This window comes from Plectropomus leopardus, chromosome 6 (assembly GCF_026936395.1).
Source record: "Plectropomus leopardus strain MGB_pleo_1.0 chromosome 6, ASM2693639v1, whole genome shotgun sequence".
Classification (NCBI taxonomy): domain Eukaryota; kingdom Metazoa; phylum Chordata; class Actinopteri; order Perciformes; family Serranidae; genus Plectropomus; species Plectropomus leopardus.
Window position 1 is genome coordinate 4,164,943 of NC_142181.1, and position 18,219 is coordinate 4,183,161.

Here is an 18,219-nt window from a genome sequence, read left to right on the forward strand (position 1 = left end):
AGGATAATTAGGCAGGGGCAATTTTTGAAATACAACTGAAAGAGAAAAAAGTGACATGTGCAGAGATGCAACTGGCAGAAACTTTTGATTGTGGTGAGTCCAGGTTGTTGCTGCTCAGGCTGGTGTTGTATAGCCTGATGGCCGATGGAAGGAAGGACCTGCGGTAGCGTTTCTGCCTGCAGCGTGGGTACCGCAGTCTGCTGCTGAAGGAGCTGCTCAGGTCTCCCACAGTCTCATGAAGGGGGTGAGAGGGGTTGTCCATGATGGATGTCAGCCTGGCCATTATCCTCCTCTCACCCACCTCCTCGATGGAGTCCAGGGGACAGTCCGAGACTGAGCCGGCCCTGCTGTGAGCAGACCACAGCATAGGAGATGGCTGATGCCACCACCGAGTCATAAAATGACCTTAACAGAGTCCTGCTCACACCGAAGGACCTCAGTCTCCTCAACAGGTGGAGACGACTCTGGCCCTTCTTGTGTGCCCAGTCCAGTTTGTTGTTGAGGTGAACACCCAGGTACCTGTACTTCTTTAACAGGTTAAAGATGTTTGCAGCGCCAGAAAATGAACTTTGAGCCTCATCATCATGATAATCTGACACACACATTCACATTTTAATTATGGGATGATGTCAGTTTACGGTGATAATCTTAAAATGCTGGGTTAGCTGGTCCTGATATGTGTCTGCTGTAGGTGGTCCATATAAACAGGTGCACTGTAATATAGAGAATATCATGTTATTATGTTTATTTTGCACACATTTCACACACCTTTATATATGTATATATATAAATAAATGCTTGAATATGGCATGTTTAAAAAATGCCAGGCAAGTTTTGAGAAGGAAAACAAAACAAACAAATATCTATATATATTATTTTATTTTTTTCTCAAAACTGGCATTTTTTTAAACATGACATATTCAAGCATGCAATGTGGGCAGAGAATGAGGACATCTACGTCTACATGATAAACAAAAAGTTGTCCCCAATCAACACATTAAAAGCTAAATTATGTCTACAACTGAAGAGAATATACATGCCGTATCTACGCAAGATGACTAACAATTTCATTGTGCAATATTGTGTGTGTGTATATATATATATATATATATATATAATACACAGGTACATGCATACATGCATACACATACATATTAATACAACTATAACTCCTCGTACGTTTATTTTTAACAGATACAGAAGATAATTAAAAAAAATATTATGCAAAACTATGTGTATATATATAAATGTGTGTATATCTATATGTGTGTGTGTGTGTGTGTGCGCATAATACACATATACATACATACACATACATATACGTATAACTAGACTTATGAATACTCATGCTTTTAAGGTTTAACAGTATGTACTTTATTCTTGTGGTTGAATGCTGTCCGGCCGACAGTCCAAACCTCAAAATGATTCACTTTACTGTTATTTAACACAAGAAAAGCAACAAATCTGAAAGCATTAAAGGGGAACCTTGCCTACATTAAAAATTCAAATTTGTCATTTCCATGGCTGAGGAAAATTTAATATTTTTTAGCTTAAGCTGTCTTTCAAAGCCAGAAACCAGCTAACTTAAAAGTCTCAAACTTTTAAAAAAAATATTGGTTTCATGTAGTTTAATAATGACTGAGTATTTGATTGGTCTATATGAATTATAAATAATCATGAGATAAATAAACTTTTTGTCAGAGTTTTTTAGTTGGTTCTTCCACTAATAAGCACAATATCAACTGACATGACCTGAGTTTGTGCATATATAAATTGAATATTCCTAAGACAATGTCTTAAATTTAATTATGCAAACCTGGAAAAAGGTGACCTTCTTTTAAAGAAAGCATAAAAAGTGTCACAACTTTAAAATGATTAATGATCGTGATTTATTCTCATCTCAGGCTCTTCTGCCATATTTCAAAATTTAAAGTGTTGCAGTAACTTTCTTTGGTCAGCAGATGTCATTATTTAAAGTGTGTGTGAAGGGAAACGAGCCACACTGTAGCTCTGTTTATTTCATATCAATAAGAGGTTGAAACACATTTCACTCTTGCTCTTCCTAATATATCCAAGAAAACTAGTGGTGTGGGCCAAGCTGTATTCTTTGAAATCTGCTGCCATTTCCTCCCAAAAAATCCTCTGACTTGCCTTGTCCGTGCCTCCTGGCTCCAGTTTGTTGTGGCAGTTGTAAAAAGGCGTGGAACCTGACAGACAAGTCCAGAGCTGATGTTTATTATGGCCACATCATCAGGTCATGAGAGGGAAAAAAGACACCTGTAATGGTCCGTGTGTCGTCCGTTCATTCAATTATTGAATTCCATCTGTAAAACTAAAAAATGACTGAGAATTTTTATTTATATGGAAGTTTATTTGTATTTCTGTATCAACCAAATATTGAAAAAAGGAAGAAATCAAATAAATAAGGAAACGAAAACAAAATAAGTCAAATTTACCTCATTCTGCTTCATATCACATCAGCCGGTTATACAAATATTTTTTTAATAGTCTTAAAATCTGTTGCTTTTTTGTTATTTTTTTGTTATCAAGTGAAGAAAGTGTTCAGCTGAAATCAGTTAAGAAAAGATGGAAAAATGTTTCGTTTATGGATACATTTCTTTGTTTTATTGATTTTTGTATTGATATTATTATTATTTATTATATGTGTAGAATGTCAGTCATCTGTGCTTTCATGTATGTTTGTGTTCTTGTTTACCTGATATATTTTGGACATATTTATGTAAAATAAAGCTGTGAAATAAAAAAAAGAGAAACAAAAAGGACATAATAACAAATAATGTTAATTTCGTAAGATTCTCTACAATTCAGTCATTCAGTTAATTTCACTGAAACCATGAGCATCAAAGGAGATGATATTACAGGAGAAATACTAAAAAGGAGGTTAGATGTAGAAGATTTTTTTTAAAGGGTAAGGAAAAATGGCCAGTGAACTATATTCATAAGTATTATTATTATTGTTATTATTAATTATTTAACAGAATTATTTGTTAAGCTTTTTTTCAGGTCATTTCTTGCTTTGTATTTTATATTTGTTTTATTTTATGGTGTGTATTTTGTTTGTTTAAGTTTTTGGCAAATTGTCAGATAATTTTCTTGTATTTTTATTTATTTATTTATTTATTTTTTTACAGATTTCTTGCTAACCTTTGGGACATTTCTGTTGTTGCTCATCACCTTCTTCCCATGTTTTTAATTTAATAATAATAATAACAACAAACCTCTACTTTAGTAAAGAAAACAATTATGACAGGTGTGTTGTAATAAAAAAGTGGATTCCACTGTTAAAATGCAGTTTTTCTGCATTGTGACGAGGGAAAACCTATAAATGTAGATATTCATAAAGTCTGGGATGAATGACAGGTTGTTTCTTCATGCAAAAATAGCTCTGGGGTTTGAGATGTCTTTGGAAAGTTAAGATATTTCATGTTTTTTTGTAATTGTTTTTTTTAAACTGAAAACAAACATTTATACAGAAGAAGGGGGATAGACAGTATAACTGCGTACAGAAAATATAACGCCAGGGAGATTCAGAATAATAGAAGTTATGCAACATAATATACCAAGAAACAGACTTATTTCACAAACCAGACTTAGTTCACAAAAACACTGAATATTGTACATATGTTTATAGTTTTGATTGCTTTCCTGTTTTCTGAGTTATAAATTAGTTTAATACATTGTTTAGATTCATTTTTGAAGCGGGCGAAACATGGCTTCTGATTTAAAATTTTGGATTTGTGGAAATGGGCTTTTGCTAAAAAAAAATAATGAGATTAATTATATAATACTGATCAGATTTTAAAGGTGGGTATTGAAAAAAATCCAAACAATATATTTTCATATGTAAAATTTATTTCTATATGATGGGAGATGAAAACATAATTTTTTTACCAAAATGTAGAGGTGTGAGGACATTACCAAAATACGTGATATAGTATATCTGCAGAGGATTTTCGCAGAGGGAGCAGGGGTTTCAAGGGTTAAAGATAGACGGAACAAGGAAATGACCTCTAGCCGGTCCAATGACATCACAGGGTTCCGCGTTCATTCATAGAGGAGCAGCACGCGAGCCCTGACTGTCCTCGAGGACTTCATGTTTTTAGCGGGCTCTGTGTGACGCTGAGCGGGCTGTTGATTTGGGCAACATCGGCGGAGTGAAGCGGATCACCGACATGTCGGAGGAAGCACGATCTCCGGTAGGTCTTAGCCACGGTGACCCGGTGGTTTTTGCAGCACGCACGGAGCACCTTCACAGCTCGCGGTGAGCAGCGAGCGCCATTTCCGCGTGCCCCGTCATTTGGAGCGCGGTGATTGGTTAACGCGTCTGTCTGTTTCACGGCTCAGCTCTCCTATTGGACGATCAAAAAGAGCTGAGCGGTCTGTCAAACTGTGACCTAAACGAGCTAGAAAGCTAATAATAAGGCTTGACTTTTAAATTACACCGTTTTGAGAACTATGTTAACCAGTTAGGTTAATAATCCACGATAATATGCCCTACGGATGTTTGGTTTAAAAAGCTTTTTCCTTATCTCCAACCAAACCTCAGTGTCCGTGATCGTCTGCTTAACTTTACACCCCAAAATGTTTGCCAAAACACATCCAAAACACATTATGGTGGTTAACCTCTGAAGAGGTGAGTGTTTATTGGTATTCGGCGCACAAAACAAACAGAAGCGTTTCCTATTTAAGCTGTTTTTGTAACCTAAATTCAGTTTTACGAAATGAGCAGCATTGCCTGGACCCGCCTACTAACGTTACATGTATATGGGAGTCTTAAACATGCGACACTAACTAAAGTTAGCATTTTTTATCACAGTTAGTCGTGTTTGTCCTACTTTAAGCACGCCGAATAAAATAATGCCAACCAACTGACAGCCAGAGGCATAGAAACATCCAGGTCCTGTTCTTAAATAAAAGTACCAACACCACACTGTAAAAATACCTCATTATAAGTAAAAGTTCTGCACTGAGAACGTTACTTAAGTAATAGTATGTACTGCAGCCTGTAAATATTATTATTACGTATATATAGAGACACACATTCATATATGTATGTTATAATGTTGTATATACATGCATAGACACGTTACATATAGCCTACATGTATATTATACATACATGTATGTACTTTTATAGTACCTATAGTATTATTAATACTCGTGCATTAAAAGTTTGAGCATTATATTCATATAGTTGGTTGATGTATTATTACTTATTCATGGCACTTCCAAAGGTCTTTGGTGCAACCCTCAGTCCAAACCTCCAAATTATTCAGTTTACTGTAATTTAACAGAAGAAAAGCAGCAAATTTTCCGAGAATTTCCAGAGAATAAGTCTCAGTACATGTGATGTCAGGGGGTATTAAGTTTGGAGCTGCTAAAGAAACAATGAATGGGAAACTGATTTAATGGAACCACAGACAGATTTTCTTTTTCTTTTTTTTTTTTTTATATCCAAATGAGTTTTATTATGTTACAATGTTCTTAGTTATGAAACAGAAAAGTACCAAAGCACTCTAGTTCTTGGTTCTCTTTGTTTTATTAGAAATATCAAGTCTCATGAAATGGCATTTCTCCAGTAGAGTACAGATACCTCAAATTTGTACTTATATATAGTACCTGAGTAATTATACTTAGTTACATTCCACCACTGCTGATAACTGTAAAATTTCTTAAGATGTAGTGACCTGAGGACTAGCACAGACACATTATATTAATAGATATTTTTATGCAGCTTTTAGACTGATGTAAGAAAGACAACAGATTGCCAAATCCTATTTCGATTGTTGATGGAACTCCATAGCGACCAATGCTATAAATAAATACATAAATAAATAAGGTAATATAATGTCTAATAAATCACATACTTAAAACATGTAAAGAAATATATAAATGAAGCAAGTAAATTGCAAAAATAAAATAACAATATTAAAACCGAGCTCATTATTATTAAATGTGCTATTAGCTACAAGAATATAATGTATAATTAATTATATTAATCATCATTGACCATTGCTTTTATTGTTTATAATAAACTGATTGAGCATTAAGCTCTTTTACAGCACTGGATTCACATTCAGTCGGCCAAAGGGATAAACAACATATGATATCAACAGATTCAACAAAAACAAACTACTAACAGCAATCAATCAATCAATCAATCAATCAATCAGACTTTATTTGTACAGCACTTTTCATACAAGGAGATTGTAACACAAAGTGCTTCACACACACACACACACACACACACACACATTCAGATACACACATATATAAATAACGAGACTTTGAGCTAAAAAAAAGGCAATCAAAAGTCACAAATTGCAATAAAATCAGTAAAAAGGATGAAACAGATTAAATAGCAAACAAATGCACAACCAGTTATGTATGTTTTTCATATAAATTCAGTGTCTTTGACACTAAACTACACATTAAAACAGCTTTTTTTTTTTTTTTTTGCGCCGTGACCACACCTCGCACACCAGCCTCTCGCTCTGCAGCCCCTCCCTGCTTTTATAACGGACTCGGTGAATTGGCACACTTATCTTTAGGAACCAGAGATATCAGCGGGTGGAGGTCCTGAAGGAGGAGGGGTGAGTGTCCGGTTTAAAAAAAAGACCACTGTTCAGAATCAAGAGGCTATATGACCTCAGTGCGGCTCCTCACCAAGACACAGCAGGCAGTCCCAGACACACAGCGACACAATAGGCTCCACAGTGCACACGCTCTCCGCCGACACACGGACCATGGAGCACGGACCTTACAAGTACATCAGGGTGAGGCGAGCAGAGAAAACGCGTGTATGAGCCAGTTATAGAGGTGGCTGTTACGTGTTGGGACTTTTGAAGGAAATTAATTAGAAAATCTTAAATGGGGTTGGCAGAAAGTGAATTTTAACTATTTTTTTTTTTGGCAGGATGGAAATGGAAAGGTTAAGCGGGTCATCCGGATTGGAACTCGCAAGAGCCAGGTACAGTATGAATTAAAACTTTTATTACGCTTGCTTAATATTTCAGAAATGTTTTTTTTTTAGCATCATTGCTACTTTTAAATGTTCGATTTTAGGTTTTTAGGTCCAATTAAAATGCGCCTTTCGGAGCCTCATTGTGTCAGTTAACTGTTTATTATCTGATGCAGCGTTCATTCATGCTGGTGTAGATACAGCAGAGCCAGATGTCTGCAGCTCCTCCTGCAGAGATAACGCGGCTCTGGCTCAACAATAGGCGGGTTTCCATCAACCTTTAAATTGGAAAATTTAAATATAAATTAATACACCTAATGGAAATGTGTTAATTTTAGAAAAAAACTCCCATTTGTCGCAAAAAGTTTTTACGCTTGCATGAGGTGGTATTTCAGGTGATTTGAAAAAAAAAATTAAAAAATGCAATGGAAACGCTTTTTTTTCGCTTTTGTAAGTCACGTGATGTACAACAAAGGGTCGAAAAATTGCTACAGGAGCTGTTATTGCATCGCATAACTTCAAAAGTTGAGCGGATCATCCGGATGTTTTGAATCCACAATTCCTCTGTGAAATAGTGGACTATCGCCTCCAAAAAATCCCTCACATTTAAAAACTATCGCTCAAGTTTTGCACAAATCTGTAACGGAAACCCGCCTAATGTCTGTTTGAGATAACGCGTCCACCTCCAGCGTGTCATACGGATTTGATGGTCACCCGCTCTGTAGATGGGAGTTGAACAATCCAGCTAAAGTGTGTTTTTTTTTGTCGCAGCTGGCTCGCATCCAGACTGACAGCGTGGCGGACAAGTTGAAAGAACTGTACCCCGACATCACCTTAGAGATCGGTGAGGATCACCCATCATTTCCTGGTGTTTTTACTGGTTTTTACTGGTCTGAATCTGTATCTTCTCTCTTTCAGTTGGCATGTCAACGACCGGAGACAAAATCCTGGACACAGCTCTATCAAAGGTGAGGATCGTCACAAATCCAAGTCTACGTTATTAACAGACATGTTCGCCTCTTCCAACGTCTGTAAAACTCAAGCAGACGATTGATAATCAGGCAATTATTCAAATAATACAACTATGCACGCATGGACTTTTAGCAGTCAGTATTTAAATTATCCACAGTAGACTGCAAACGTGTAACATGATGACAAAAAACTAAATGCGAATTGTAAATACATAAAGAGGTTCAATGCTGCTACTTGTGGCTTATTTTCAGTGTAACAGACGATTGTCATGTAACAGTAGGCAGGTTTCCATCACAAAACTTAGGGGGCGATCACACCGAGACGCACCGCGCCAGGTGCGTCCGCTCCAAAAATGCATCGAAAGCGCATCTGGAAAAACAGCTGGGAGCACCTGTGCAGCGGCGCTGCGTGCGCGTGGCCAAAATGACACTGACGAGGTGCGACTACGTACCCCGAGCAAAAAAGTTGAAAATATTTTAACTTTTATGCGCACCAAAACACAGCCAGAAAAAACACGAAGGAGAGGAGCCCCCCGGCAGGCCCGCTGTACTGTAGGGAAACAATGGTTTAACTTGCGACGCATCTTTTTTTATTTTCAAAATTTCGATAAAACACAATCGCGAGTTGACCGCATTTCCACTGAGTGATGTTACGTGACTTCTCCTCTGGCCATAACATTAAAGAAGCATGGTGATGGATGTTCAAAACATTAGCAGCTTTATTTCTATTGCAGCCACCGCACTAACCGTCATTATTTCCAATCCAAGGTGACGTAGGCGAGTTACAAGAGCCATAATGGAAAGGCGAGCCACTTATACATACGAGCGGCCACGTATGAAGGATTTCCAGGAGCTGATAGTCCACAATTTCACAGAGAAACTGTAGATTCAAAACTTCTGGATGATCCGCTCAACTTTTGAAGAGTTATGTGATGCTGCATCATGAGCCAAATCCTACCGACAAGCACCCCGTCACAGCATCACGTGACCTTTAAAAGCAAAAAAGTGTTTCCATTGCAGTTTTGCAAATTCTGGCTTTTTCGAACAAACTTAAATACCAACTCATGCAAGTGTAAAAACTTTTGCGATAAATGGGAGTTTTTTTCGAACATGTTTCCATTAGTCATATGTTACATTCGCAATTTCAATTTTCGCAATTTGAGGGTTAATGGAAATCCGCCTAATGTAACCGATGAACGTCATGTATCGACGCAATAAAAATCACAGTTTGTTCTTTCTTTTGAACGCAGATTGGAGAGAAGAGTCTGTTCACCAAAGAGTTGGAGAACGCTCTGGAGAGGAACGAGTGAGTGTTTCCTCCGTCATCTGCAGCTGACACCGCTGGCTTCACACCACCGTTTCACCAACAGACACCAAACATTACAGTCTCACTGACGGGAGTTTTGTATCGTAGCTGTCAGTGACAAATGCAAATACTCAAGTAGGAATTTTATGGCAAAAAAAATCCCTTTAGGAGAAAAAAACATTGATAAATAATACAGTTATGAGCAGATTCCAGGACATTTCGTCTATGCACAACTTACAACTAAAAAAAAATCCATAACTGTATGCTTCACACAAAATCCATGCAGAGGGAAACCCTTTGATTTCCCCCGCAGCCTCAGATCTAACAGGTGGCTCTGCTCTCATGTAACACATGCAATGGATGAATGGCTGTATTATACCGCGAGACATAAACGAAGCACGTATGTATGACTGTTCCTTTGTGTCCTGCAGGGTCGATCTGGTTGTTCACTCGCTCAAAGACCTTCCCACCACGCTGCCTTCAGGATTCACCATCGGAGCTGTGCTCAAGTGAGTGCACTTAAACATGTAGTGTACAGCACGTCCGTTTAAACACGCACTGTAACGTGTTGTTTTTGATAGGCGGGGGCGTTAAAAATACTCGATGTAATGCGGCTTGTGCAGTATATAAAAGGACATATAATGATCATCAAGTTTAAATTGTTACGTCATTTTTATAAGCCACCGGTGTTAAGGTTCCCTCGCTCTCTGCCTCTCACAGACACACACACAAAGCAGAGCTTTTGCAGAGCTCCAATCTCGACTATTTAGTCACATTTTGCTACCACGGAGCACTACTGCAATATGAAAATACCATTAAAGGTTCAAGTCCACCACAAAAACATACACTTCCAGCCCGAGACGAGCCAGGTCCTTCAAAATAAAAGCACCATGGATCTCACTCTGATTTATTTAATATTAATAAAATTTCATTATAAAAGTACTTTAACTTCCTTATAACCAGATTTTATTAAATGTTATTATAACATGTAGTGTATTCAACTTTATTATGACAGTAGCTATTTTATTTAACTTTTTTGTAACTGCAGTTCGTTAATTTTGTTTTTTATTTTAATAGTTAACATTCGTTTAAAGTACATTTTGCTTCCGTCTAGGAGAGAAAACCCCCATGACGCAGTGGTTTTACACCCCAAACATGCAGGGAAAACTCTTGACACTCTGCCAGAAAACAGGTACGGCCCCCAGAGAAAATTCCACTTACTGTGTTTGGTTTTCACTCGTATTAAAAATATTGATAACTCGCCTTCATACTGTGTGTTTGCGTAGCGTGATTGGCACCAGCTCACTGCGCCGTGCCGCTCAGCTGAAGAAGAGATTCCCGCACCTGGAGTTCAAAGACATCGTATCCTTTCATGTTGTCAATCAAAACCCGCTGAGAGCTGAAGTTAAAGAGATTTAGAGAATAATATTTCTCGAGTAGGAATATTTGTCTGTGAAGTGTTTTCCTGAGCTGGCGTCTGTAGCGAGGGAACCTGAACACACGTCTGAAGAAGCTGGACGAGAAGGAGGACTTCGCCGCCATCATCCTGGCTGCAGCCGGCCTCAAGAGGATGGGCTGGGACAACCGCATCAGCCAGGTACAGTTCAACGTCCTCTCAGCTCCTCGCAGCGACGTCTCTCGGGGTGATATTTATCATGTAACAGTCCCAACTGTCTGATTCTGTCCTCTGGTAGATCCTGGAGCCTGAAGACTGCATGTACGCTGTTGGACAGGTGAGATGGAAAATATGCAAAGAGGAGAAGGCTAAATTATACCTCATAATACCGCACTGCGTCCGTATGTGTTCTTGGGGGTATAAATCCGTGTATTTTTGTGTTGTCAGGGGGCTTTGGCGGTGGAGGTTCGGGCCAGAGATGAAGACATCCTGGAGATGGTGTCTGTCCTCCATCACCCAGACACTGTGCTGCGCTGCATCGCTGAGAGAGCCTTCCTCAAACGCCTGGTACGTCACACACACACACACACGTTTTTTGTCTCTTTTGAAGAATATAGAAATCCCTGTGTATTCACTTTAGCTTCACTCATAGGAGGGCGGCTGCAGTGTTCCTGTGGCCGTACACACCGAAGTCAAAGACGCACAGGTAGGAACGCTACTCAGAGACAGACACACAGACTGTGTCTATAATTATTAATTAGTCACTTTTTAGGGCACTTTTACGAGGTCAGCCATTATTTCCATAGTGTCCACATTGTAACTAAAATTTGAAGAATATTTAGTAATATTAATATTCAGTAAATATCTACGCTCACTATTTTTCTGCAATAATCCCGAATCCAACAGTAAAATCACACGTTTTTGGCGAGGAAATGAGGGAGACACTAACTACCATGTCAGCCTACAGAAAAGTCATCCCTGCAGCTCTCTATATGTTTCTGTGTCTGTTATTAACCATTTGTTGCCCAGAACGTTGGGCTGAGGCTTGTCTCCCAGCTCACAAAGGGATCACCTAATAGCCAAGTGGATGTCAAACTGCTAAAAATTTGCATTATTTAGCTCTTGCAGGATTGTTAGTTGCGTAGTTAATTAATGTTGTTTGCTAATTTAATATAGGCAAACGTCAGCTGCCTGTTTTTGTCATTGTAATGGTAGTGGGCTGGAGGAACGTAAATATTAACGCTCGTCCAGCCCACTACCATGATTAGTGTCTGAATTCACCGTATTTATTTGAGCTGGTTACAACTTATTAATCAACCTTACTTCCGTAATAAAAGACGGGGTGAAAGAACAATGGATGGAGATCTTTTTTATGTATGAAAGTCAAAAAATTAAAAGTCAAATTGTTGATGTTTTTGCAGCTTTACCTGACGGGGGCGGTGTACAGCCTGGACGGATCGGACAGTCTGAAGGAAACCATGCAGACCAGCATCGCTACGGATGAAAAGGTAACCGCTCAGCGTACGGCGTGTTGATCAAACTGAATGATTTGCGTCAGCCCTAATAAACAAACTTAATTTTGATCGTGTGTTTGTGTGACAGAGCGTAGAGGAGGTGGACGAGCGCGTCCAGCGAGTTGGAGTCACAGCCATTAAGATCTCCAGCGGAGCCCTGGACGGGGCCGAGCGGCTGGGGGTCGACTTGGCCAACTTACTGCTGAGCAAAGGAGCCAAGGAGATTTTGACGGTGGCCAGGCAGCTCAACGACGCCAGATAATCCCGCCCAGCTGAGGCGCGAGGCTCCAGAGGTCCCGGGGTCCTCGAGTGCAGTCAGTCACAACCTTTTGTCAAGTAAAAACTTGAATTCCTTCTTTATTTTACACTTTTGACGTTGCGTTAGAAAAAGATTGGCGACTCCCTGTCGCACTCGGTAAACTCAATCAACGGCAGATGAATTTTCGAGGATTTTAAAACACTACTTGGACCAAAGTTGTGCTTAGTGATACAATGCTGCTGTTATTTTACGCTTGGTCAGAGCGTGGAGCACTCCTGGTCTTGGTTCCAGCCTGTTCTTTCAGTACCTCAAGGAACCATCTCCTGAGCCGCGTAGAAACAACCCTACTGGGATTATTAGTCAGAAACACAAAATGGCCTTTAAACATCGCTGTCAGCGCTCTCAGTACCATCACTGGCTGATATCCTCATTGTGAAACCCTTTTTTATTTTTATGTTTATTTAAAAGCGCACCAGTGAAGTATTAGTGTCAGTATATTTAATGGGATGCCTCGAAAATTCAATGTTCCCCATAAAAAGCATCAGCGTCCATTATTCTCTACTTGCACAATGTAGTGTGACGTCTATCAGTTTTCCGAACTTCACTTTTGTTAACTTCCTGTCAGCTCTACGGTAACCTGCCTCCAACTATAGTGATCAAAGTGCTTTTTCACCGAAAGTTCGTCAGCTTTTCCTCCGTTTTCACAGCGAGCTTTGAACACGTTGATCGTATTTGTCATTCGTTTGTAAAGTGTCACTGATCCTTTTGATAATCACCTCAATCTTTAAATAGCGAGATTTAGTGAGTCATCTTACCCAGCCAGCTATGAAAATGAGTCATAGTCAAGAACTTTTTTTGTGAAGCCACTGGGACCTTTACCTTTGACCTTTGACCTTCAAATTCTAATCAGTTCATTATTGAGTCCAAGTGGACGTTTGTGCCAAATTTGAGGATATTCCCTAAAGGCTATCTTGAGACATCACATTAATGAAATTGAGATGGATGCAAGGTCGAAGTGACCTTGATCTTTGACCTCCAAATTCCAATTAGTGCATTTTTGGGTCCAAGTGGAAGTTTGTGCCAAATTTGAGCAAATTCTCTAAATGCCTTTGAGATATTGTGCTCACAAGAATGAATCAAGCGAGGTCACAGTGACCTTTGACCACAAAAATTTAATCAGTTCATTGCTTAATTCAAGTGGATGTTTGTGCCAAAATTTAAAAAAATTCTCCCAGGCGTTCCTGTGCCTTGCCCACGACTAATGGCAGCACAGAGGTATAAAAACAACTTGTGAAAGCGAGCACTGAGCTCCACAGAGCTGACCGCCTTCATAAACCTGAAGGTGCTTTTTCTTTATTCCAGCAGCTTGCTGACGAGCTAACCTCGCTATTAAAAAGATCGAAAACACTATACATAAAAATAAACAGTAAATGCTATTAACAATATGTACAAACTATGAAAAGTGAGGTAACTAACTGATGGGTGAAAAGGCAACTTTGATCACTAAAGTCGAAGGCAAAGGTGACGTTACTATAGAGCTAACAGGGCGTAAAGTTCGTGAAACGTATATGCGTGACATTATACTGTATAAGTAAAGAAGTGTCCCAAAAAGAGAAATGCACCAAGACTTCTCCTCTCAGCTCTTAACTGCATTCTCGTTTGGAGAAGCTGACCTCTGATGGCACCAAAGATGAGTTTCCGAGCACGTCTGCACATTTAGCGGTTCAGAGCTGGCGGTGAAATTGGCCTCATTTAGGTGTGAAAGTTGAGAAATGTAAATATAAATGTGAATTTAGTGGTTAAGTCATCAGCTCTATGGCCACAAGTCAACACATGGCAGTAATAAAGGTCTCAGATGGAGTGGTGTTTTATTGTTTGCCTTCTGAAAAATATAAGTAAGCTACTTTTTTTTTTTTTTGCATAGCGTCGACACTTCAGTCAGCTCATATTGAATGCAACATTTTCAGGTGAGAAGGTTCACTGCTTTTAAGAGTACGCTCGCTGCGTCTTTTACAGAGAGAGAATATATTTAATATAAATGAGGAGAAGACAGACGGAGCGTTTGCTTTTACTCACCTGTGGGTCAGCTAGTGATGCTTAGTTTGTAAGCTGCTTTTTAGGGGTGTACATCACTGGTTTCATCATGAAAGGAGAACATATCGATTCTTTGGACAATGATACGATATTTGCCGATATCACAAAATCTGCCACGATACAACTTCAATTCGCTTTAGGAGCCAGCGATCAATATGAGCCGATATTATCAGCTCATTAACACAGCTTCGGCCCAAAAAAATAAAAACAACATCTAAATAATTGTAAATAATTAAAACAGGTTCAATCTGTCAGAAAGATTTCTGGAAAAACTTTTTTTCATTTTAACTAAAACCATGACATTTTTCCTAAAACTTAAGGGACGTCTGACTTAAAGCGCTTAAAACAACCGGATTAACAACCAAAGTATAAAACTTGGCTGCATAATAATTGTCGACAAAAACAACTGTCTTTTAGCATAAGCATATAGCATTTTACTTTTTTTGTTTGCATGCACGTTTTTTCAGTCTCACATTGTTAAAACAGAGCAGCTAATGTTGCACGAAGTTAGCAAAGTGAGATGCCCGGCAGGGACGTTACATTTGCCGAGTACGCCTTTTGTACTCTTGTCTGTCTTTGCAGTTTCTCCGAAAACAAAACATTTCCACACTGATGATGTATCGTCTTTCTCTCGGCCGCTCGCCTTCATCTGCCTGACGCTGTGTGACAGAGACGCAGAATTTCAAAATAAAAGCGCATTCGAAAGAGGATATGGATCGATGTTTACACTTTGCATCGATGATAAGTGAACATTGGTCACTGAATCGATATATTGATGGATCGTCACACCCCTACTGCTACAGTCCTGACGTGATTAGAGATTGCTAGTTTTAATGCTGGAGCTATCCCCCGCACCGGTTTTCAGTTTCCTGCTCTGATTTTAAAAGTGCACGATATTGTGTCTCGGATGCGATATCACCACAGAAATACTCGCAGAAACATAAAGCATCAACTGTGAACTTAACGTGTTTTAAATTAGAAATACATGCTACAGTTATGGACTTACGGTAATATAACGGACTGTGTAAGAGGTAAACGGCACAGCGGCGAAATTCCTCATTAGCTTTCACGAACTGGGAATTTTACAGATGTAAAGTAGACAAATAAACTTTATTTAACTGAAAATATCACAGATTATTTCTGTAAACCACATCTGTGTTTTACAGCTGTATTGCCACACTCATTACACCGACCGACGACGAGATTAAAGGCCGTTACGGACTCGTTCATGCAGATGCTGCTCGTATGCTTAAGCGTCATTACATCAAACAAACAAAACAAAAATTAGAAACTTTATCTCATTTTTTTTTTCTTGGAACTACAAGATAAAGTCGTGATGAGACAGTATTCTCATAATTGTCCTTATCTCCTAATAACGAGATCTTAATCTTATAAGTACGAGAAGCGTATCCTGGTTTTGGGTTTTTCTTGCTCTTTTTTCTTAATTACGACATTATTATTCTGTAATTTTGAGAGATGCTACATCATAATTGAGAGATACAGAAGTGTGACTACATACTGGTGAATGCATGTTTGTACAGTTTAACCAGTTCAGATCAAATTGACAAAGACAAGAATGAAAAACATTTATATTCGCTGTTGCGTTGCCGTGCAAGATGCTGTACTCCACATATCAAAACTTACGAGTTTCCAAAAGCAATAGATTTTTAAACTTGTTGGCCTTGATGACTTGTCAAATAAAATAAATGTTTTGAATGTTTGTCTAAAGTGCCATCTGAGTAAACGTATCGTTTCTGCATATCCGCCTTACATAATTCATCAGTATACACAGTATGTACAGTTAGTGATGCCATATTGTATTTCTTTTATTTTATAGGTCTTTATTGTGTATTATTCTTAATTTAAACCTCCTGAGACGATGTGAGGCGTATTTGTTTTTCAGCTTTAATTTCTGTATGAATAAACATAGAAAGTGTCTGTATTTAGATTCATCTCCGTACTCGTCACTCCGTTAGTGACGAAATGTTTACGTCTTCTCCGTAAGTGTCTTTGTTTTGCCGCTCATGCAAACATCGTGTTAAATGAAACCACTGATGTCCATAAACAAATGTCAATAAAGCTGTGTGTGTTATACGTGTCCAGCGTCTGTCGTGTGTGTGATTAATCAGATATCAGCAGACGGCTCTCTTGTTTTTGTTAATGATAAACTTCGACTAATATATGCGTTTGTTAATATATTGTAATTAAAAAAATACACTATTGTTGATTCATGCGGGCCTCTCGAGTCTGAAACGAGGCTCCCAGAATCAGTTAAAGGGGCCCCATTATGCTCATTTTTGGGGATCGTATTTGTTTTTTGGGGGTCTACTAAAATACTTTCACATGCTTTAATGTTCAAAAACCGCTTAATGCGTCTCACCTCTTAAAATTCACTTTTATTTATTCTTTTTTCTTTCGTCCTTTATTAATTTAGCTGTTTTTACTTTTTTTTTACTTTATTTATTCTTTACTATTTACTTCTTCACCTATCTTTGATGTATCTGTTTTTATCTCCTTGTCTTTGTTTTATTGCCACTGATGTGATGTCGTCTTTTTATATTTCTTACATTATTCTTATATTTTCTGAAACTTTATTCATTCAGAATTGAAACTGCCTTTTGAGACTTGCCTGTTTTATTACTTTTATTCCTTTTTTATTTATTCTTGTCGACCTTTTGTGTTCACATTTTTGTTCTTGCCTTTACGTTTATAGACCTTTCTCTGTTTGCTGATGTTTATTTTATTTTTCCCTGAGTTCCTGCCTTTGTTTCTCTGTTAAAGCACTTTGTAAACATGTTTTTAATGGTGCTGGATAAATAAAGTTTGTATTGATATTATTGCAGAAAATATCAGTTCTTGGGATAGAAAAGTCTACAGGCAATCATGAACGTTAATACGACGAAATACACAACTCAGCAGGCCGACGTGAATGTCTGAACCAAACTGCAAAGAGTCCGATAAACGAGACGTTTCACTCAAAACCACAAACGTCAGAGCCAGAGAAAAATCAGGCCTCGCCAAAGTCATCCGAATCCATTATTTATAAAATGTATAAATGTGTAATGAAATTTCATGGCGATCCATCCATTAGCCACTGAGACATGTCCTCTAAAATGATCTGTCCTCTGGTGACGATGTAAGTGTAGTGATGCACGATAATGATTATTTCAACCGATAAACTGATCATTTCCAGCTTCTCGTGGACGATAAGATACAGATAACCGATAATTGTGCTTGTTTTTCATGACCTGAAAGGCTGAGATGAGGCGAGTACAGATGAATTTAATTCGTGCATTTTCATAAAAAAATACCACATTTCAGACAAAAAAGTGGAAAATCACATTTTTGTAACAGAAAGCTCACACCGGCGGAGAATGAGGACTAAGCGGACATTCAGAGACACCGGCGGAGACACCGGCGGAGAATTAGAGCAGAGCGGACATTGGGAGACAATAGTATACACACACATACACACTACATACACTGGACAGCTTTGCATTTTATGTCTTCGGCTGCTGGTGGGACATCACAATAATATGATCTTAATTAAAAAAAGACTCCGTGAGCACTAAAAATATCCGGAGAAAACGGGTATGTTGATATCTTTCATCGGCCAGTTGAGTCTTAATATGTCGGCATATCAGATATCAGTAAAAAAATCCAAAATCATGCATCCTTACTTCAGTCCTACCGTTTCT

General features: G+C 38.4%; 1 protein-coding gene across 2 annotated transcripts; it reads left to right on the forward strand.

Moving 5' to 3' along the window:
- The first annotated feature begins 4,022 nt into the window (after positions 1-4,022).
- LOC121943303 (porphobilinogen deaminase-like) lies at positions 4,023-16,621 on the forward strand. Of its 2 annotated transcripts, none has more exons than XM_042486811.2 (14): positions 4,023-4,217; positions 6,937-6,990; positions 7,753-7,825; positions 7,900-7,949; positions 9,203-9,258; positions 9,690-9,767; positions 10,373-10,450; positions 10,545-10,620; positions 10,742-10,855; positions 10,953-10,991; positions 11,102-11,221; positions 11,307-11,360; positions 12,076-12,162; positions 12,257-16,621. In XM_042486811.2, exons 1-14 carry the CDS (start codon positions 4,194-4,196, stop codon positions 12,428-12,430), a joined length of 1,077 nt encoding a protein of 358 aa, XP_042342745.1. In that variant the 5' UTR covers positions 4,023-4,193; the 3' UTR covers positions 12,431-16,621. The 2 variants fall into 2 exon arrangements, with proteins under 2 accessions (XP_042342745.1, XP_087934661.1); XM_088078535.1 differs by lacking the exon at positions 4,023-4,217 and adding an exon at positions 6,561-6,796.
- The last annotated feature ends 1,598 nt before the right edge of the window (positions 16,622-18,219 follow it).

What these genes read in the sequence shown, in the direction of transcription:
- LOC121943303 (XM_088078535.1), top strand. Translation starts at nt 6,767, where the DNA reads ATGGAGCACGGACCTTACAAGTACATCAGG. An exon ending in CGACATCACCTTAGAGATCG is followed by an intron (nt 7,826 to 7,899) that starts GTGAGGATCACC and finishes TCTCTCTTTCAG; the next exon opens with TTGGCATGTCAACGACCGGA. An exon ending in AACGCTCTGGAGAGGAACGA is followed by an intron (nt 9,259 to 9,689) that starts GTGAGTGTTTCC and finishes TGTGTCCTGCAG; the next exon opens with GGTCGATCTGGTTGTTCACT.